Source organism: Buceros rhinoceros, unplaced genomic scaffold, assembly GCF_000710305.1.
Source record: "Buceros rhinoceros silvestris isolate BGI_N320 unplaced genomic scaffold, ASM71030v1 scaffold25545, whole genome shotgun sequence".
NCBI lineage: Eukaryota > Metazoa > Chordata > Aves > Bucerotiformes > Bucerotidae > Buceros > Buceros rhinoceros.
Genome location: NW_010415080.1, coordinates 8,963 through 30,823, shown reverse-complemented (window position 1 = coordinate 30,823; position 21,861 = coordinate 8,963). Strand labels below are relative to the sequence as shown.

The 21,861-nt window shown below is 43.8% G+C and overlaps 1 protein-coding gene across 1 annotated transcript; it reads left to right on the top strand.

Annotated features, from left to right (window-relative positions):
• Positions 1 to 893: 893 nt before the first annotated feature.
• On the top strand, positions 894 to 18,267 carry LARP7 (La ribonucleoprotein domain family, member 7). The gene is made up of 12 exons (XM_010137301.1): positions 894 to 1,098; positions 2,357 to 2,457; positions 2,572 to 2,655; positions 4,479 to 4,643; positions 4,788 to 4,896; positions 5,552 to 5,926; positions 6,755 to 6,884; positions 9,256 to 9,413; positions 10,285 to 10,403; positions 12,747 to 12,906; positions 14,842 to 14,933; positions 18,193 to 18,267. The coding sequence occupies exons 1-12, from the start codon at positions 894 to 896 to the stop codon at positions 18,265 to 18,267; spliced, it is 1,773 nt and encodes a 590-aa protein (XP_010135603.1).
• The last annotated feature ends 3,594 nt before the right edge of the window (positions 18,268 to 21,861 follow it).

Below are 21,861 nucleotides of genomic sequence, written 5' to 3'. Positions count from 1 at the left end.
TTGCTACATTAATTACTCGAATTTTTGTGGTAATTTCATTTTCCAAGAGCTGTCTGCTTTTTTGTTTCGCTGTAGTGACTGGCAGTTCTCAAGGAGGACTGACTAGCCCCAGCAAATTGAAATGTGTACAAAAAAGTTGTGGGGGTGCATTAAAAAGGTCTAATCTTTATCAAGGTAGATGATGTTCGATTTTTGGTAGGTCCTTGGCAACGGGCAGTGAGTAGTTCCTGACACAGCAAAGATAATGTTGAAAACCCAGCTTCACTCTGACCAGACCTGCCATGAGTATCAACTCGGTGTCTGGGTCTGTCTTTACATCGGATTTGTTATTCACAGGGGTTAAGAGATTCTTCTCTCTTGGAGGCTGTACCATCAATTTCTGCAGTGGGCTCTTGGCTGCTCTGGGCCAGTATAACTGTTTGCAGCCCCTGCATTTACCATACGTGCCTGCTGAGCACGGTCCTTTGCCCAGCCTGTTCAGAAATCTCCTGTATAATCCAGGTTTTTTGTTCCTGCTTTGCTTTCTACGTAAAGGGTAATTTCTGCAGTGTATTGCGCTGGGTCTTTTGTCCTTTCTAATGGTTTGTGCTGAAAGCTAAATGGAATGCATGTGGTTTGGTTAAAAAAAAAAACCAACCTGCAGTTTGGTGGCTAAAAGGCTGCACTAGGTGCCACGAGACATGAGTTCCAGCTTAGTCTTCACCTCGCAGTTATTGCATGACCTAATTTCGCTCCTCTTCCGTACACGCTGTATTTTTCTGTGCCACAAATAAAGCACTGCGCACAGGGGGTGTGTCAAGTTTTTCACGTAAGCTAAAACTAGAATGTTTATGCCTTGAACTAAGAATATTTTGATTTTTCTTAAAGGTGGTGTTGAACTTGCAGTTGACAGAATGACAGGAATGGAGACTGACTCTGCAAGAGACAAAGCCCTGGAAGAAAGCACTGAACAGAAAAAGGAGAGGGAGAAAAAGAAGAGATCGAGGGTTAAGCAGGTGCTGGCAGATATAGCAAAACAAGTGGATTTCTGGTTTGGCGATGTTAACCTCCACAAGGACAGATTTCTCCGAGAACAGATAGAGAAGTCCAGAGATGGGTGTAAGTTTATATCCACTGCACTTCAGTGAACAGACCTGTTTAAATTTCTTCTTGGCTGTGTGGCTGGGGACAGGTACCAGCTGTTCGGAGGTGCCTGCCTGCTCCTGGGGGAGACAGCAGCTTCCCGCTGGAAACCAGCATTTGCAGCAGCAGCAGCTCAGGAGGCAGAGCTTGGCACTGGTCTTTGCAAACTGGATTTAGTGTTTCTCTTCTCCTTCCCTTTGCTATCAGCCCCAAGTTGCAGGCAGCTAGTGGGGTACAAACAGCTGATTGGGGGACCTGATCTTCTTTAACTCTCTCTAATTGTAAGAACAAGCAGGCAAACAGCGGTCAGTTTGCCCTTGGAGTTCCAGTACTTGACTTGACGTCAGAGTAGAAAATAGAGCTTTGTTCTGAAACTGTTTGCCAGTTTCTGAAAAAATGAATTGACACATGAGCTGCAGTGACTGGTTATGCATTTCCTTTAAAAAACAGTACGTATGGTAAATACAGTCTGTGTTGGGCAAGAAGTGGAGTATGTCTGGAAAAAGATGGGCTCCTTTTCCCTCCAGACAATAAACCAGCAGTTTCCACACGTGTTTACTTATTTTTGTTTCCTTAAGGAGTCCGTATTTATTTGTGGTATAAATCATTAGTCCATGTGTGTTGTGTGAAGTGTAACCTTGCTGCTTGGATAAATCCTCAATGACCTTCACCTTCAAGCCAGTTTAAAAAAGGGCCTTCAGAGGAAGAAAGATTCCCCTGCTTTTTCAGGAGATGTTAGATCTTGGATCTCTTTACCTGGTTTATGAAGACTCATAGCAGATAATTTTCTGTCAGGGTTTTAGCAGCATGACTCATGGCAAGCCGAGCGGCAGCAGGGGCTCTTTTGTGTGGGGAAGGCTGGGTTAAACACTTAATTGAGTACTTGGAGGAAAGGCTTGTTCTCAATGCAAATTGGGTTTGTATTGTAAAACTGCATCAGAAAGAGGGGCTTCTTCCTTTCTTTTCAAAGACAATGGTTATCAGTGGGGAGGTAAAAGAACAAAATTCCTTTGATAAAGGTTAGCGCATAAGATGATAAAATATAGGTGTACTTGAAGCTTTAATTTTGGTGGTAGAAATGTTCTGCAAATCCTCGGCAGCCTGGTTACATACTGCACTTACCACTTGCAGCTTGTTTCACAAAAGCACTAGCAGAGTCTTAATGTCAGATTAGAACACGACTGGTGCTCTGTGTTACCCTGGTTTCATCACTTGCACTGCTTTTTATCCCTAGATGTTGACATATCGCTTCTCGTTTCTTTCAACAAAATGAAAAAATTGACTACTGATGGAAAACTGATAGCTCGGGCTGTGAAAAGTTCGTCTGTGGTAGAGGTGTGTAATGTTTCCATCCCTTGTGTTTGCTGATGCTGGAGTCGTAACAAGAGTTATTGCTGGAACGGGCAATAATCTTACGGAAAATGCTTGTTCCTTTCTTGTTACTCTTAGCTGGATTTAGAAGGAACTCGAATCCGAAGGCGCCAGCCGCTGGGTGAGCAGCCAAAGGATGTGGACAGCCGCACGGTCTATGTGGTAAGGTTGGACTAGTGCGTGCCTTGGGATGGGCTCACTGCGTTGTTTCTGACTGTGGAAGCTCTCTGAACGGTCTTGCTGGTCTTGCTGTTAATTCTCCAAGAGTGCCAAACCCCTCTGTGTGTTGTCTCTGACGATCTAATTGTGTTACGTAGTGTACTAAGAATGACATAAAGCAGCCACGTAATTTCAGTGGGAAGATATCTTCCCCTGCCTTCACCTGTGAAGCAGGTGAGCCCTGGCAGTGACCATGGCAAGAAAGGGGTTAGTTTGGGGCACCAATTTGTGGTACCAGCTTAAACCATTTAAAATGCTGAGTGAAGAGCTGCTTCACCTGCTCCTAAAAAAAAATGCTTTCATTTAGGCCTTCCTGCTTTCACTGGGCTTTTCCAGGGAATGCCGTTAGAGGAGCAGTGCTGGTACCAAGAAATACTTGATGACATTAATGTGGTCAAAGCTTTAGAATAATCACTTTATTGGTGTTATCAAACAGGATCTGGCTGAGTAGACAAGACCCTTATTCTGCAGTAAAATCTGTTTACAAAATGTGTTAGTTCAAGTGCCCCTAGTTTTGTAACACACAAACACCATTCTTTTAAAGGCAGAACGCACTTAAATAAGCCAGTCTTATTTTTAGGGGGTTTTGAAAAATATGCAGTTCTCCTCGTAGCACACTATCCTGTGGCTACCTTGGTACTGAAGTGGCTCAAATGTAAATGAAACTAGCTTGTGCTGCTGGGAAGACTCTGCATTTCAACACGGTATTTCAGGAGAGCAGCAGCTGTTATGAAACAGCCCAGTCAAAATCCTGTGCATTTTTTAGTGGAATTCCCCTTGTCTCTGAAGCTGTTCAGGGCTCATCTCAAGTCAGGGACGTACCTGTTAGCAGCTGAACTCATCATTTCAAGCAGGCTCCAAGCTTTCCATGATGAAGACACGTACAAATGTCAAAAATGCTGGATGAAGAGAAGCTGGATTAGTGTGATCGTTGTGTTCTTTAACAAAAATCCAGAGAAGGTTATTAGTCTCTTTAAGTACAGTGTGCCAGTCCTGAGCATGATTACAGGCACTGCTTAGAGCCTCTCAAAAGTGTTGGTATGTTTTGTCTCATTCTGGAGGAGGTGCAAGAAAAATTTCTGGGTGGGATTAATACCAAGGTCATAGTTAGAGCTGCCAGTCCTGTGGAGGATTGTCTCCTGCAGCAGCAGGTTTCCTGAATTTCTGCAGGAAGCCAAAGCTTCATTTCTGAAATGAGAACTGTGGCTTAAAGGCGTGTTCCTTTAAGGAACATTACCTTTATTACTTGGTACTTTTTCCTATCTCGTTTAATTTAGGGGAAGTTTTCACTGAATTTCTCTAAAACGTAATGAACTTTTTTCTGGGTCAGGCAAAGTTCATGCAAAAGCAGCTTTCTACCTACACATGATAAATAACATTTTCCTACCAGAAGGACCTTCTAGCGCAGTAACCTGCCATGAAAAAAATGGAGCATTGCTGCCCCTCCATTGTTTAGGTGTGAGAACGAGTAGGGTTTTCAGGTGTTCAGTCGGGTCCATTTGGAAATCGGTATGACAGGATTTCCCTTTGGGGGCTGAAAGGAAATGTTTAGGAGCTGAGGCGTGATGTCTGCAAGCTGCGAAGATGTGGTTCTCTACTGAGGAGTTTGTAAAAGTAAAAATCAGACAAGAATACTTCCTGAAGTGAAGTCTCTCCATGTTGTCACAGCAAACTGCAATGTATTTTGTTGTGACAGCTTTGCAGTCAGAAGCCATGGTAAACCATCCAGTAGTGAGGAAATGACAGTTCTCTTTATGTTCTTTTAGGAGCTGCTTCCCAAAAACGTCAATCACAGCTGGATTGAGCGGGTCTTTGGGAAGTGTGGCAACGTTGTCTATGTCAGCATACCCCGGTATAAAAGTACTGGTGATCCAAAGGGGTTTGCTTTTGTGGAGTTTGAAACCAAAGAGCAAGCAGAGAAAGCTATTGAGGTGAGTACTGGTGCCTCTGCTCTGGTGGTGGTCGTCTTGATGTCACTCTGTGGGTTTAGTTTGGGTGGAGGTCTTCAGAAAAGACAGTAGGGTTTTGAGCCATGGTCCGTAGATTTTAATATGGATTTATTTTTTTATTTAAAGTTTTTGAATAATCCACCAGAAGAAGCGCCACGGAAACCTGGGATTTTCCCCAAGACAGTAAAGAATAAGCCTGTTCCTGGACTGAACACAAGTAACAGCAGTGTAGTCGGTAAGTGTTACAAAATTATGGGGATCCCTGTTCTGAGCCCAGCTACTGCAGAGAGAAAAATAGTTAGTATTGAAGGGGAAGATACGGACAGAAGAGCCAAATTCTGCCTAAAAGCAACAGTGCTGTTCAGACGAGTCTGTGATTATCTGAGGTGTTCCGGAGCAAACCTTGTGGTATTCTGCTCTCTGCTGAACATTCCTGTGATAACTATGAAAACAGCAGATTTTTGCTTTTCTTCCCCTTGGGGACTCTTGCTGTTTGAGCAGAGCGAGAGCAGTCTGTAGCAGAATGAACTTTTTACAACGTATCTGCAGTTCCACGTACCCAGCTCATAATTACTGGTAAAAACCTGGAGAATAGTGCTGAGAGAAGAACCACGAATTCACTGTTGAGCACCTTTCCAATAAATACAATTTCCCATAACTTGCAAAGCAGCACCACAGGACTATGTTGCAGCTTTGATTACTGAAATGTTTTAAATCCTTTCTGGTGACATAGTGTAATTCAAGACAGCAGAGACGGGCGTTTCGTTTAACATCCCAGATTATCATGACATGATAGTTGTGATTGCTTACATAGGTCTATAATCTAATTTAAAAACATCTAATCGAATTTTGAGTCATGGGCAGTGCTAAATGTTGTATTTTTAATACAGAAGAGAAGAAAAAGAAGAAAAAAAAGAAATCCAAGATCAAGAAAGAGAGCAATGCACAGGCAGCTGTAGAGACAAAGGGGTCGAATGCGAACACTACAACAGAGCAAGTGCCCAAGTCAAAAAGGCACCGGACTTCATCGGAGTGTTCAGAAATGGAGGGCACTGAGACTCACAGGCAGCCCTCAAAGAGAGAGAAGAGAAAATGGGACAGAACAGAGAGCTCTGAGGTCCCTTGGGAAAGCAGGCCAGGGAAGAGAAAAAGAACCAGCTCTGGAGATGCAGAGACATCGGCTCCAAAAGTCAAGAAAACTGTGCAGAAGGATGACATTCGTCCTGTGAAAGAGGAAACCACAGACGTTCCGAAGGATTCCAATGGTAAAGCGTGTTGCATGTCGTTAGTGTTGCCATGATTTATATGCATGAATGAAATCAAATGGCAGATGTGTCTTAGAGCACAACCGACAGGGTTCATGGAGAGGGAAAAGGCTGCACGAGGAGAAAAGCATGAGTCAAAGACGCTGTTCTTTGCAGTTGAAATTGTTGAGAAATGTGGTGTCATGTCTGTAACACAAATGCATTAGTGCAGTGACTTGTGGAGCCTCCTAGGAGTCTCACTTAGGTTCAGTGAGTAACCCCCTACAAGCACTGGTGGCAGACTGAGGCACTGACCTTCTGCCTTTGAAAGACTGAAAACACCACAGGTAAAAGGTTGTTCTGCTTGGATCAGTAGGTGAAAAAATGGTGGAGGTAGAACAAGGTCAGTTCAGGAAAATGTGGTGTTGCCTGCGGTTAAATTAAAACTGGGTCATGGGTCATTCCAAGGAGATAATAAACCTCATCAGAAGTAAAAATGTTAATATCGCCAGAACAGCACTGCACTGAAGTATGGATTAAACAGTTGGCCTAGACAAACAGCGACAGCATAAGAATGTAGATAAGATTAAAGTACAAAAGAAAAAAGCTGATGATCCCAGTTTCTTACAGGAGATAAGGGAGAGGGGGTGGGGGGGGAAGGCAAGGCAATAGATGGGATTAAAAGCTACATAGAAATATTTTGCTGAAGTCAGTTGATAAAGTGGACTAGAATTTTCAGGAAAGGGTTCTCATCCCATTTTAAATCAAAGAACCAGTTTCATTCTGGACAAACTGGTACAAGTGTGTTGCCAATGTTTAGAACTAACTTTTTTTTACTTTTGAATGTAGACGTTTCTGCAGAAGATGACAAAGATAAGAAAGACACATCCCTTTCAAAGTCTAAAAGGAAGCACAAGAAAAAACACAAGGAAAGACACAAAATGGGTGAAGAGGTGATTCCACTCAGAGTGCTCTCCAAGTAGGTTGAAGAACTTTCTGTGACGACTACTGCTCCCGGATTGCTCGTTCTGGTTATGCAATAATAGGGTTTATGTACACCAAGACATTTGTTTGCATTTATTCTGTTTTAGTTTTAAATACAAGGAGCAGTAGTAACGATTGCTTTTTGGGCTTAACGGTAGCTTTTTTAGCTACCCAACTCTAAAAACTGAGCATTTGGAACATTGTTCTAATACACAGGTTTGTGGTAACTGTTTTTTTTAGTATTTTATTGAAGTGACTTTTGTGGAGTATGCAGTTGTAGGATTGATTTATTGTCAGGTACAAGAAAACTTTCCATGTCACAAGTTTTACATTCTTTATTGAACTTTGATACTTTAATGAATTTGAATCTTTATTAACAGGATCACATACAAAATTGTTTTCAACCTTTTTAATACATTTTAAATCTTGACTTGTCTGGCAGTCCATCACCATTGCTAAAGTGCAATTCCAAATTTCACACAACAGAGTTGCATATTAGCAACAGTATTAGCCTGCAGCTCAGGAGGTCCAATACCGGAGTGAACAGCAAGTGCAGATCACCCGTTTACACCCGGTTCCTGCACCAAGCCCCGAAGTGTTTGATACGTTGGTCCGTTAGGAGTCACCACAACTAAAACATGGAAGCACTTACTTGTTTTGGCATCCAGCAAGTACCTCCATGTTAAAGTCGAGGGGGTCCTTGCTGTCCTGTGCTATACCGAGAGAGCAGAACCGCTTTGTGTAACCCGGGGGCTGCATGTGTACCGCAGGCACAGCTTTTGGGTCGCTGTCTGCTTCCCATTTCCTAGGAGGAGGGAAGTGTTTTCAGAGGAGGAAAAAAGGATTCACCACCACTAAAACATGGAAGCACTTACTATTCAGGAGCAAAGCAAGTACGTCCACATTTAAGTTGTGGGGGTCCTCAAGTGGAGACTAAATAGGAACTAAAATGTCAAGATTAAAAGCACAGTATATACAGAGTTCTGATAACGAAAGAACAAAACCATGCACGTAAAAACAAGTGGGAGCTCACGACTAGAACTGGGTTCAGGGACACGAGGATCCACCGCCACTGAAACATGGAAGCACTTACTTTTTTAGGCAGCAGGTACCTCCATGTTAAAGCGAAGGGAGTCCTTTAAAATTCCAAACCTGCCTCACGGTTTTGTTTTTGAACATACGTTCGGTAACACTCAGGCTTTAATTCGGGTTGGAGAAGCGTGTCCTTATCCGCCGACAGCCAAGTTTGCAGTTCTCCCTTCCCGGATCGAAAAATCTTGAGCGAAGCATAGACAGAAAAAGAACAATCCGGGTGGAATTTCAGTATTGCGGTCAGGATTCACCTCTACTAAAACATGGAAGCACTTACTTGGTTCAAGTCACAGAAAGCACCTCCATGTTAAAGTAAAAGGGGTCCACAAAAAACGGTGGTACGGTGGTTACCGGCGGGGCTCGTCCTCTTCCAGCGAGACTCGGGAGCGCTGCACCAAACGGAGAGAAAGAGCCTTAGATGTTAGCGAACTCTAGGAGAGGGGCGGGAAAAAAAACTTTGAGAAGAGCATAAGCATTGCAAATACTTGCCTGCCTCATTGCCCCTGGTCTCCTCTTCCTCGAGTCCAGCTAACAGCCGAGCCTCCTCGCACTTGTATTTATACCATACCTTGCTAAGGAATGGTGTTGCCTTTTTATCTCCACGAATCATTACGTGGGCCTTTTGTTATTTTAATGTCTTTGCTCGGTGGAGAAGGTATGATCCTGGGTGAGTCTGGATGCTGTTTTTGAAGTATACAGTTGTCAATGTTAACAGCTAAAACCATTACCACAAGATATCCTCCTCCTCAGAATCCTCTCTCAGCTTGTTTGATAGCGCAGATTAGGGGAACAATGAGTCGTTCTCACAGTGGCACGATGGGCATTGTGTTTCTGGGGAGCAAAGCCCGAGCTGTTTGCAGAAACATCTCCATCTTAAATGTATGTAAATATATAAATTGCTTCCATGTGGTGGTATTTTTTCACCAAACTGCATTTGAATAGTGAGGAATGTTCTTATCTCAGTGGGTTTGTGGTGGGTTTAACCAGTTGTTGATTTTCCATCAATGATTTTTCTAGAAAATAAATGACTGATTCTTAATATAGTAAACTGAACCCCCTTGCCTGGAATATCAAAACCAAAAGCAAAATAGTCAAAATGCAGGTATGGACAAGGCTCCCTTTGACCGAAGTGCAGGGTAGTGGTAAGAAGGGGCTGCGCTGCTCACCAAGATCAGCCTAAGCTGTTTGTAAACTGGTTTTAAGTTGACACTGAATTTCTAAACGTTACTTTCTCGTTTACAATTGTCATCCTGTGCCTGTGTTGCCCCTTACAGGACCGAATGGATGGACTTGAAGCAGGAATATTTGGCCCTTCAAAAAGCCAGCATGGCCTCCTTGAAGAAAGCAATGTCACAAATCAAACCCGAGCCCGTGAGAGAGATGGAAACAGAATCTTGTGCGCAGAAAAAGCCTCACTCCGAAAATGACAAATGTAATTCTGTTTGTGCTGGGTTTTGCCTTTTTTTCCTCACGATTTTAGTGCAGAAACACAAGTGATTTCAGGCACTAGTCCTGCAGAAACGCCACAAAATGGTTTTATTTCCTACAGTGCTGGTGCATCCTCTTAATGCCAAATGTTATCAAAGACAAAGCCCCTCACTTCGATTTGGGAGGAAGGAATTTAAGTAAAGCCTAAGCAAGTAATTTCAGCACGATCTAGTAGGACTTTTAAGCTTCAGAATCTTTTTGGGTAACTGTGATTATACCGGCCTCAGTGAGGTACATAAAACCCCAGCTTTTTTTGTGATGTATCTTGGGCCTGATTTGCTTAGGCTTAACTATACCCGCAGTGCCTTGCAAAACAATTTCTCCAGGTCAGGCGTTCCAGAATGGCTTGCAATAGGGTTCTATCAGCTTTAGGGTTAGTAGCAGCTTTATAATTATGTCATCTTAATGATATTTCTACATTTTTCGGAGATATAATTGTTCTTTTTTTGCCCTGGATCCTTTGTGTTTGTCTTCACTAACTTAAGTACTGCCAAAAAAATGCCTGGATCTGAGGGTTCAACTCTTAACTGTAATCAATAGAATATAAAGTAGTCTTCTAAGAGGACCCTGTACACTCTAAAAACTTGAGACTCTTTCTTTGGAGCTATTTGTTTCCTTTTTTACTCACATTGACTTTACCTTAAAGCCAAAAATCCCTGGATGTGATTAAAAAAAAAATTAAGACTAAATATGCAGTAGCAGTTCCATTTCTTGTGTACATCAAGTTGCCTATGTGCTTTCATAGCCTCTTTATTTTGTCAAACTAATAAATGTAACTTTTTTTTCCTTTTCTCCCCGGTTTTTGAACTGCCCAGCCACCGGTTTGGGTTCAGCCCCTCCCGCGAAGGCAAACACAATGGGGCCCCAGTTCGTGAGTGGAGTAATTGTGAAGATCATTAGCACCGAGCCCCTGCCGGGCAGGAAGCAGATCAAGGTAATGCCTTTGTAACCTCAGGGTAGCTGTTAGCCTTTCCTCTTACAGTGCCCCCCAGATGTTTGAATATGGAAGACTGTCTAAACCAGTCTGACCCATTTTGGCTTGTTTGCCCAGTAGCCGTGTACAGATTCTTCTCTAGTGCCTGTTAATGGTAGATTGTGCACCGGCAAAATAGGGTGAAGAGGATGTTTCAAGGCAAAAATGAGCCTTCAGAGTGCTTCAAGCAATGTCAAGTTTGGAATGAAAGCAATGACAAAAATAAAGGTGGCTCTGGAGGGTGCAGTGTTCTGCATTCCTCATCTGGCACAACTCTGATCAAGAAAGCTGTGGTAGTGTATTAGGCTTTTACCATGAACAGGAATTTAGGGGCAAGAAAATACACTGTGTGAGAAAACAATTTTTTTTTAAAAGGAATTCACAATTACCAAAACTCCGGTTCAGTGAGAGTGACAGCAATAGCTTTTGTCCAGTAATTCATTCACTCGTTTCCTTCTCTTTTTTTCCACTCTGGCAAGTGCCCTTTTGTCAATTAAATAAAAGATGTTTGGGATACCTTAAATGCTGTTTCACATCATGATATCAAAGTTACCCACATTAAGAAGAGTTCACCATGGATGTGACACAGGGCATTTGCTTTCACAAATTGCACTTTTGGATGAATGACAGCTGGAGGGAATGGGAACAACTGTAAGGCACATTGGAATCAATATTCAGAGCACTTAGGCCAATGTGAGGATGGTTCAAACGGCCGGTTCTGAGCTGACGGGGAAATTCCCTGTCTTTACAGCTGGGTAGGCCATTTGCCCTTCCTGGCTGCTTCCAAGTGTGAAGTGTAGCCTGTGCATAAATCTGAGCAGGAGGAGAGACTGTCTCTGGCTGAAAACAGCCTGATGAGAGGGTTTGACTTAATCACTCTTATCAGCCTGGCTGTATTTGTAGGCTGAGTGCTGGAGACACCGAGAGAATGTCCTAGGGTGAGGTTTGAGGGCCCCAGTATCCACCTGGCTGTGTCCCAGTTGGTGTCACAGCTTAGCAGATGGTAGGGCAGGAGGTAAGCTCACTGTTCCCCTCCAGGAGCTGAAAACAGGCTTAGTTGGGTATGTCCAGGTATTGTTTTTTGGTTTACTTTTAGGGAAAACAGACGCTTTATGAAAGTAAAAGGGAACAAATAAGATTGGGGTGCCCTTTGCTGTTATTAATCATATGTTTTGGTTCCCATAACAAGCAGATAGGCAAAACACTTCCCAGAGTATAATCAGGTGAGCTTTTTAGGGAGGCGTGTGGCTGCTGAATACAACTGTGGTTGGAAGCAGCAGTAATCTTCAGGGTGCTGCACCAGCTCTTTCTTGGGTCAGCAGTGGAAGCTGCAAACTGTACTTGGCACTTCCTGGGTGATTCTGGCCGTGCCAGTTGCTTTTATGAAGGGTGTAACTCCTGGACACAACCTCCTTTGCCCATGTTCCTGGCCTGTTGTAGCTAGCTTCTTCTGTATTTTGCTACCAAGGCACTTCTCAGATCATAACGCGAGCCAGCTCCGGTTGTAGTTTTCCATGTACGCATGGATTTGGGCTAGCAGAACCAAGGGTGGAAAGGAGCTTTGGCTGGCTCTCGGGTGGTCCCAACGGTACTGGCCCTCCATTTCTGGTTGGTTTGACAGCTGCCTGGCAGCGCAGGGTTAAAAGCGGTGTGTAGCTCTTGAATAGCAGCATCTTACTGGAGCTGCCTGCTGTGACCAAAATTGACTAGGAATGTGTGCTCTTGGCTCATTTCCCTAACAGCAGGTTCTGCCAGTGAAGTGAGGAGCTTCATCTGCAAGAGCCTGTGGGACGCTGCTCCCTTCAGCTGTCCAGAGGGGTCTCAGGCAGAGGTCACTCCAGTGACTGCTACTCACTGCTCCAGTCATCTGCCACCAATGAGCTGGCTTTGATCTATTTCATGCGTAGAGTGAGGCTGGGTATTTTTCTGCTGGACCAATGGGTATCCGTGTTACAGTTCGTATATAATACAATTCCATACAGATACAGTATTGAAATAAATGTGCAATTACTGTTGATCCATTAGTAAAATAATTCTTATGCAAAAAACCTAACTACTTTAAATTGTGCTTGGAGGGCAGGATGAGAGATGTTGACTGAAATCAGAATTCAGTTATAAAAAATATTAATCCGAACTACTTGACAAGAGATACCTTGATGACATGACAAAGTCCAGTTAGTGCCTTCTACTTCATGACCTTACTGAAAATGCCAGTGATCCGCAAATGGTCAGAAAGCGATGGGTTTTTATTCTCTGATCTTAAGGTCGGGCCTCTGGCCTGTGTTCTCTGCTGTCCTCTGACAGGATGCTTTGGCAGCACTGGCTGAAGTTGCCTATGTTGACATGCTGGAGGGAGACACGGAATGTCACGTCCGTTTTAAAACTCCTGAGGATGCCCAGGCTGTCATGAAGTCGTACAAAGAAATACAGATCAAAAACACCTGGAAATTCGAAGTCCTCACGGGTAAGACTTCTTTTCTTAATGGTAGTACAGGAGAAGGCTTAAAGTGCTGTGGAAAGGATTGTGTTGTGTGGAAGCTTTAGGGATTTATTTAGGTATTTTGTTCAGGGAAAAGACTGCTTTTTTGTGGGAGTCTTTTCGTTTTGCTCTTCCAGTGAAGTTGGTGAAAGAATCAGGGGTTTTATACCCCCCAGTTCAGAGCAAAACAACAGCTTGGCTTGCTGCTCTCTTGAGTGATATGTTTACGTCACTTTTAGTGGCTATAGAAGATCGTTCACATTTCAGCTGTATGAATAGGACATGCTGGTGATGCAAAGGAATTCTAAATGAGGATTTTCTTGAATGTACTGAACTGAAGTGTGAAATTACAGGACAAGGATCTAACAGCATGGATGCGCTTACAGTGGCTTTAGCACTTGCCTTCTAATTAATCTTCCTTTTTTCAGGAAGTCGAATAACTTATGCCAGAGTAATGGTGCTTTTTAATGGTATTTACACTAAAGTTTTCACTGGCTTACTTTGGAACTTCACCCTAATGTGTGGTGGTTTTTTTCTGAAATTACTCTGCTGTTCTGAATTTGTATCTTGTACTAGATTGGACAAGTCTTCCAAGTGTGAGGAAAGCTCTGTGTGGGAGTGAGGGGTAGAAGTGGGGAGGGGGGTAGTCTCTCAATCTTTGTTACTGTATTCATTGAACTTTCACGTTCTAGATATGCTCTAAAAACCCCAAATGCACAAAAAAACCCCCTCCCAGCTAAAACAGTCCAGATGAGATTCTCTCCTCTGTGTATTAAACATTTTACCACGCTCCTGCACAGATCCTCCCATAGATCCCAGTTCCATAGGTGCCGGGATGTAAACCCCCTCATGTCAATTAAAGGTTGCGGAAGGAAGGGCTGTAATGGAAGCATCAGCCTTCATGATACTTCCAGAGTTAATTACAGCTTGAGATTTGCTGAATGCTGCCAGTGTCACTTGGAGACAGATTTATCTCCAGAGATCCAGAAACAACTGGAAATACAGCATTTTCCAGCTGTGTGCTCTGCATTTGTCTCTGGTTTTGTATCCTTCTATAAAAGAGTGTAGTAGTAGATGAGGATTAAGTACCACATTGTAGGAGGGTTCCATTCATAGTCTTTACATTTTTTTTCCCAACTGGTTCATTGAAATGAGAATGGAAAGGCTTCTGAAGAATGTAGGAGTGACTCACAGTAAGGATTTGGCTTGTCTTGGTGGCATTAGGAGAATACAGAGAATAAGAATAAGGAGAGAGTCCTTAATACTCTCCTACGGCAGGGACTAAACCTTTCCCAGTCACATTTTGCTGTTTAGGGCTTGACTTTGACTAAATGTCTTCAGCATTTTATCTGACACAATAGTAAAGACCTATGGCAGTGTTTAGATGTTACTGTGACTGGATGTGTAAATAATGCTGTTAAAACGTATGCAAAATTGATTGTCAGAGTTTTTCATTCCATAACTTTTTCTGTAACTGAAGCCTTCCCATGGGACCACACAACATTACATCACAAAATTCCTGCCAAAGGAGGCAGTGGCAAATGGCAGCTGAAAAAAGCTGCAAAATGATTTCCTCTCATATCTGCCCCCCCTTCAAATATTCCTTATTTCCCCACAAAGTCCCCAGGGTTTGCTTCTAACACTAGTTTTGATGAAACTAAACCAATCTCAGTCCTTTCTGTAATTTCTTTGATTCTGTTTGATAGCTGTGTCAAATCAGTCAGAAGCTGTGACTACATCAGTAAGTCAAAGGGCCTTGCTGTATGCTCCTCTGATGTGGCCACGCTGGGTGACTACTCTGACTATGGAATTTAAGACAGATGGGGAAATACTTGTTAGGTGTCCCTAACCAGTATTTTACCTCTGAAAACCCAGCACTCCATTTTATTCGCATTCTGTAATGTCAATTTGTTTTTCAAGGCGATCACGAACAACGTTACTGGCAGAAGATTTTAGTGGACAGACAAGCTAAACTTAACCAACCTCGAGAAAAGAAGCGGGGTACTGAGAAGGTAATCTGCAAGTCAGGGTTTTTCCTGTACGCAGTTAAAAATGTCTCTTTTTCTCTGTAGGTCCACATTTTCTGCTATTTCATGAATGCAGTTAAATCACTTTCTACTGACTTTGCAGCAGGGTTTTACAGCCATCGAGCAGAAGGTGTGGCTGGCCTGGTCCCCTTGCCAAATGCAAGGCTTGTCTTTATGGAGACAGTTAGAGAAAGTTAAGTCCGGGGCTAAAGGCATGGAGTTAACTTGTAAGCTGGATTTCCTTTAAAACCCTGTCTGGACAAGCTCATTAAAAAGTTTAGTCCTGATTTGCTCCAGCATGATAAAGCCTAGTGCTTTAGTCTTAATTCTCTAGTACTGAAAAGAAATGCTTTTCTTCCAAACACAACTTTTGAGCGTACAGTTCTGTGCTGTGGAGAATGCTGGTGTCTTCCTCATCTGAGAGATTACGCACCAGCGTGTCTGAGTCCTGACCAGAGCAGTCTGAATGCTGCTGCGAGCATCCGTAGCTGAGCAGCTTCCAGACCTGCCTCACATCTAGTGACACTTTCTTCCAGCCTTGACCTCAGTGTGCCTGTGGGGCCTCGGCCGTGAGACAGTGTTGCAATGACCTTGCAGGCTGCAGTTGCCACTCCTGTGCCCCAGAAGATCCTTCCAGGCATGAAGGAGTCCTGATTAAGCTCCTTTACCTGACAGAGAGAAGCCAGAGAGTATTTCACAGACATTTTATTGCTGGCTTGACTTCACACACATAACAGATAAGGTTTCAGAGTTGGCTTTAACCCGAATCCTTATGCTGTTGCTTGCAAAACTCCAAAATCATCTGACCTTAATTAGTTGCTGGTGACTTTGGAGAATTTTTGTTTCCTAGACACTCCAGCGATGCACATGATTCCAAAAATCAGGTGCTCGTTCCGTATGGAATTGTAAAGAACTATTGCGTTGACCTAAAGGAACCGCAGTCGCACAGGTCAAACCCTTGTCTCCTGCGCAGCCTGCGTTACCTTGTTTGTCTCTAGTCTCTGAGATCCCCCAGACAATGAATCTGGTTCTTTTAAACAAAGGTGTGCATAAATAGATTTCTCCAAACGGCTGATTTAATTTTCTTAAAAGCATGAAAATGACCTTGGCTCTTGCCATCCTTCTTTATATAAGCAGCAAGGGACTGTAAAAACTCTGCAACTTTGGCACTTTTTACTGACTGCTGCCAGGGTTTGGTTTTTTCCCCCCTTTTTCTTTAATGTACTTTTACTTTTTCAAAGTCAAAGGTGCCACTAGCACCTTTTGTTTAATTTGGACCATGGGTGCTCTGCTCTTGGGTCTCCCTTCTTCATCTTTTGAGGGTCGGTATTTGTTGACCAAGCTGGTGTAAATTGACCAGTAATGTACCTCATCTGGGCCTGCAAATATAAACTGTCTGAGTGCTGCCTAACAATAGGGGCAGCGAGGATGCAAACTCCTGCGCCTCCCCCCTACCCATCTCCTGGCCACACTGGGAGGTGTGAACTTCAAAGCTCAGGGACTGCTATTGAAATGCTAACGCTGTGAAGCAAAACGTCAAGAAAAGAATGCCTGGCTGGAGTCAGTCCCTCTTAACCCTCTCCTGGCCTTGGGCAGTCCATATTCCAGAAATACAGACTGAGAAGAAAAGCAGCCTTTTTTTTCTCTGTTCATTAATATTAATGCTCATCTGTTATCTGAAAGTTCTTCCAACATGCTCACAAGTTGACTTCTTGTGAAGGACACAATAAAAGGAGAAAAGTAATGATTCGTAACTTAAGCTGTGCAGCTGTATATGCTGTTACATTTACACTTTACATTTCTTGTACAGCTCTATCCCGTTAAAGCTTTTCAAATCCCTTACAGCATCTCTCTCTCTGCAGAGGAGCGTTTCCCCCTTAGCCCTGGGATGAAGACAGCATCCTCCACTGTATTTCAGTTAGCATTTACATACAGGCTTATAGGTGATGTTCAGCTAAGCTGTATAGGTGCAGCGATGGCAGTATGTGCGTTAAGAGTAATAACGACCATACCTCTTGTAAATGACTGCCTCAGCAGAGGCTTTCTGGCATGATGCCTTCACCCCCAAAACCCCCACCCGAACTGGTGGAGATTTCTACTTTCTCTGGCCTAGTTCTTGTAATAAACTAAACATCCAAAAGGGACTGGGTATCCCCAGGATCTCCAGAACTTGTGACCAGTGCCTGGCCATCCTTTGGCATTAAAAAGCTGTCAGTGCTGGGCTTGTTGAAAACTCCCTAACTGGTTAAAGTCATCTGTTCACAGAGCAGAGGTCTGCGTGCCTGCAGCTTTCTACTGGGGTCCTTGTCCTCTGGGGGTAGGTGGTGCTGCAGGAGCTCCTTTACACCTGGTACACCCCCTAGCACCCAAGGAGGAAGTTTAAGAGGGTGGGAGTGGTGGTAGAAGTGAAAGGCACTTGGTGAGGAAGTGAGAACTGGGTATTTGGGAAGGGCGGAATAATTTGCAGGATACAGGGGGGAGGAGGATAGTGGGATTGCCTGGGCACAGCCCACACCTTTCTCTTCTGGTCCCCAGAAGTTGAAAGTTAGCAGGTTGGTCATGGTCCACAAGTGCATTTCTCATACTCTGTACAGCTAACAGGGTACCCCAGTGATTTAGGCAATCCCCCTAAAAGGCAGCTGAAACCAGCCCAACCTCTGGTCCGGCGAGGTTTTGAGTTAGGGCTTCCTGCCATCAGTGTTCCTCCAAACAGTGCCAGCATTTCTGGGTGAATCCTCTGCAGGGCTGGGATACGTGTGTGCATCCTTCCCAGCCCAGAGGACGGTCCCCACCTGGGTTTCAGTGGGGCTGTTTCTTTGCTGTGTGCAGAAAATGACCCAGTATTCCTAAGGCAATTTTTTTATGGTCTGACCTTGTTTTTCTTACATCAGTAACAGCACGAATCTGAGGCAGGATTTTTTTCCTTACTGTATGGAACCGTGTTTGGGGATTTTTGAAGTTGTGGTTTTGTTCTCTTCAGCCGTGCTGGGAGGAAGAAGGGCTGGGATGAAAGCTGCAGAGATACTTCGCTATTTTTGAAGGTTCTGAGGCAGTACCAAAATAAATTATATCAGGGCTACTTTAATGTGTTTGGGGTTTTTTTGTTGGATGTACAGGTTAGCTGTTCACAGATTGGCTTTTTTTTTTACGAAGTTCAGTACATCAGTGAATCAGGACTGTGAGATAAAATCATAATCATGTAACTTCCCTCTAACCTTTTCTACAATATTTTTCCCGTTTGCAGTTGATTGCTAAAGCTGAAAGGATGAGGCTTGAAAGGACTCAAAGTAAACACATTCGCTTCACTGAAGATAACTAACAGACACTGGTGGTCATCTTGCAAGAGATCTAGGGATTCCAAAAAGACCCCAAACCGTCAAAAACCAGCCCCCAGACACCACTGCTTACAGCAACTGCACCGTTTTCAAGGTGGCATCAAATCCTGGTCCGTCTGATTCATCGTTCTGCAGACTCCGAATCCCCTTCTGAACCAGCTGAATGTGTGCTGCTTCTGAGCCGATAGGTAACGTTTTCCGGAGGAAACGCGTGGAGAGATCTTGCAGTAGTTTACTTCGGGGTTTGTTTGGGTGGGGGGTTTCAGTGTTGGTTTGTTTTGTTGGGGTTTATTTTTTTGTATGTTGAAGTTTTATACACTAGGTTATGAAATAAAATGGTTGAGAAATTTTCAGTCGTGCCTCTCCAGTTCTTCAGTCTGCTTCATGACACTGAATAATAAAGCTGGTTAACACTAACTGAACCTCTGCTTAGGCCGTCGGGCTGTTCAGAAATACAGTGGCATAGCCCGGTAATCGTCGATGTATTTCAGAAATCTGTCTCTGGGAAGTCTGGAAGACATTCTGAACACAAAACTGAATTTAGACCTTTTTGTTTTCTTTTAGAAGACTCGTTGAGGGAAGAAATAAGAAAAGCTTTGTTTGTTACATCTGCTAACTCTAGCTCCAGAAGGAATTCTCACTTACAGATAAGTGCTAAAGTTGTCTAGTTCAGAAGTTCAGATGGTGGTTTTAACGTGCTTTAAAGGATTTCATTGCATACCGGCAATATTTAAAAAAAAAACCAAACACCAGAAAAACCTAAAAATGGCAGTGATACAAAAAGTGTAAGTCTCTATGGCCAAGGCTGCTGCTAAACCTCTGTTAATGTGACGAGAAATTCACGCCTTGATTTGTGAGATTGTTTCAGTGAGTAAGACCCTAACACATGGGTTTATACAAGTGTGAAACTTCCTTATAAATAGAAGGATGAGCGAGTTATTTTGAAAGGAGAAGCACATTCCTGAAATACCAGCAGAGTCCCTTGAAGGGAGCTGTGGGTGCCACTCCAGGCGCTTCTGCAGCTATAGATTCTGGTGGTGAGAGATCGCCGTTTTAAGGGGCTGCTGGTTTAAGGATACATATTCCAGTATCCGAAGGTTTGATGACATCGGTATAGGCTCCGGTGTCCATCCCTCTCCTGGGGCGGTGAGGGAGTGAACGAGGAGGCACAGACCCAGGGTGGGGGTATAGCCCTGATCGAGCTACAGATAGCAGAACTGCAGGGGGAAAAGTGCGACATAGGAGGCAGAAATACAGGGGGAAAAGTGTGAGATAAGACTCCCCGGGAGGAGGGGAAGGACCTACTAATGGTTCTTGGAAATCACATCAGGACAATTCCTCCTTGGGGACTGCAGGGGAAAGGAGGGTGGGGGGGGGTCCAATTGCAGATTTTTATGTTATTAATCTTCCACTCCCCTCTTATACTAGGTGGGTAGGATGTTTCACACAGGAGAGCGAGCTGAGATACTTCCATAAAGGACTGAGCAGTGAATGGCTTCAGGGCAGCTGGCCTGAAAGACAGGAGAGTTTTTTTCCATATCTGGGGGAAAAAAAAACCCCAATAACAGACTACTCTGGGTAAAACGTTTTGGATTTTTCTGCTGAAATTCATTTAAGTCAAAAATTCATTCATGTTATAAATAATGCAGACCATAAATGATTCAGACTTCTTATGTTTTGTGGAGAGTGGAGCAGAATTGCCAAAGCCTGAGTCCTGGAGTTCTGCTCTTTTATTAATAATTCCTGACGTTAACACATGGCAGCAGGAGCCACCCTTCTGTTCCCATCCATATTCCTATAGGTTCAGTATTTGCAACGTTGCACCCGAGCTCTTCTCCTTCCTTTCCCGAAGAAGCAGAGTCCATCTGTTGAGTTTTACCATCCCACGAGCTGCGCCCCTGAAGGTGCTTCATATTTCCCCTTTCCCAGAGGTGCCTTCAGGGGGGTCTGGCCCATTTACCTGCGGCGCTTTGGGGCTGTTCTGTTTACAATTCAATTTTCTGCTCTGTTTTTCTCTAGCTTCATCCACTCCCGGGAGCTTGCTGCAGCGGCTTTTGTTTTTATTTACAAATTCAGGATGGTACTGTAAAATCACAGGAATTCACGATCTCGGACTGCTCCTTCGGTTTTGGTGATTTTTCTGTCTCCGGTGACTGTCGTGTGTGCTGAAAGAACATCATTCCACAGCAATCCGCCTGCGGCGAGCGGCAGCATTGATTCTGCTCGGCATGACCCAGCACGGGGCAGGATGGGGCAGTATTTTTAGCACTCCTATCTTTACCTCTAGTGGCAGACTCCGCGTGGCAGCAGCGGGACTGTGACTCTGACCTCTGCGAGGCCTTTGGTGCCGGCAGAACAGTCATAATTTGGGTCTTCAGTTATAAAGAGAAATCTGCGTTTAAAAAAAAAAAGCAAGAGTTACATTTGATGATTGTGATTTGATGACTGTAGATGTGATCATTGTAGATTAGATGATTGTGGATCTTGTCATTCACAGTTTGGAGGATTCGTTTCTCTGGGCACCATTGATGTGCTCTGCTCCAACCACCCTGATCGTGGGTGCTGTGTTGGGAAATTTTTTTTTTTTTCTCCTACTCCTGAAGGCTTCTTTGATTTCTCCTCTGCGCCATTTTTCCGAGCTCAGGGATTGCCCTCATAAGTACCATTGTCTTTTAGCAAGGACGTCCTGGGTTTTGAGTTAAACTCCAGCGTTCTCAGATGCTGAAGTGCTCTCGTCCAGGTGTGGCAGTTTGCAGTGAGAGAACTTGCTACGTCTTCATCCACCTCCGCTGCTGACATGTTTTATTCCCAAAGGCTACGTCCTTCTCTTTATTAATAACAATTCTGCCACTTTCTCACCGTATGTTTTACCAGAACATTGCTGTCCTGCCTGTTGTACCGTCACAGCTAACCCTGGTGATCTGTTGGTTCTTTTCCTAGAGTGTACTGTGTGTCCTAGTTTAAGTCAGACTCCAAGGCAGGCCCTGAAAGCCAGCAGGTAAGGAAATTATCTTTTTCTAGAGAGGCTCTAAATCAAATTAGAAAATTACCCTCTGACAGATGACGAAGGCAGTTGCCTGCTCAAGTCCCCTAGAACACGGGTCAGCGTCGTAATTGCTTGCTTACGGTACCAGAGTGTCTAATGATCTCAGACGGAATTAAATCATGGGAATAACACAGCCCAGCGCGGTAAGAAATAATTAGATAAAGTCTGCTTGGGTGACTTTGAAACGGGCCTGAGCAGGGAGCAATGTGGTTATCTCACCTACAAGGGATTGCGTTGCTGTGGATGGCGTTAAGGATGCTGCTCTCTACCAGAAGTGGAATATTCTTCCTAGAAGAAGAGCTTTTATGCTGTATTTTGGGTTTTTACCTGTTTTCACAGGTGAGTAGGCGTTTTCTCACTGTGATAGAGAAGTGGCTGGAGAACCTGATTAATTTTGCGAAGGAAAAAATAATTATCTGCTTTTGGCTGTGTTGTGAAGGTGGGATAGTCACTCTGTCTTTGCCAGCAGTACTGGCCAAGGAGTTTGTCCCGTCTCCCACTGGTGGCCACTCGTGTCTGCCCCTGAGCAGAA

Bases quoted from the DNA above. Each gene is read 5' to 3' on its own strand.
- LARP7 (XM_010137301.1), top strand. From the start codon at position 894: ATGACAGGAATGGAGACTGACTCTGCAAGAGACAAAGCCCTGGAAGAA. The intron at 1,099-2,356 runs GTAAGTTTATAT...TTTTATCCCTAG, and splicing joins AGAGAAGTCCAGAGATGGGT to ATGTTGACATATCGCTTCTC. The intron at 4,897-5,551 runs GTAAGTGTTACA...TTTTTAATACAG, and splicing joins AAGTAACAGCAGTGTAGTCG to AAGAGAAGAAAAAGAAGAAA.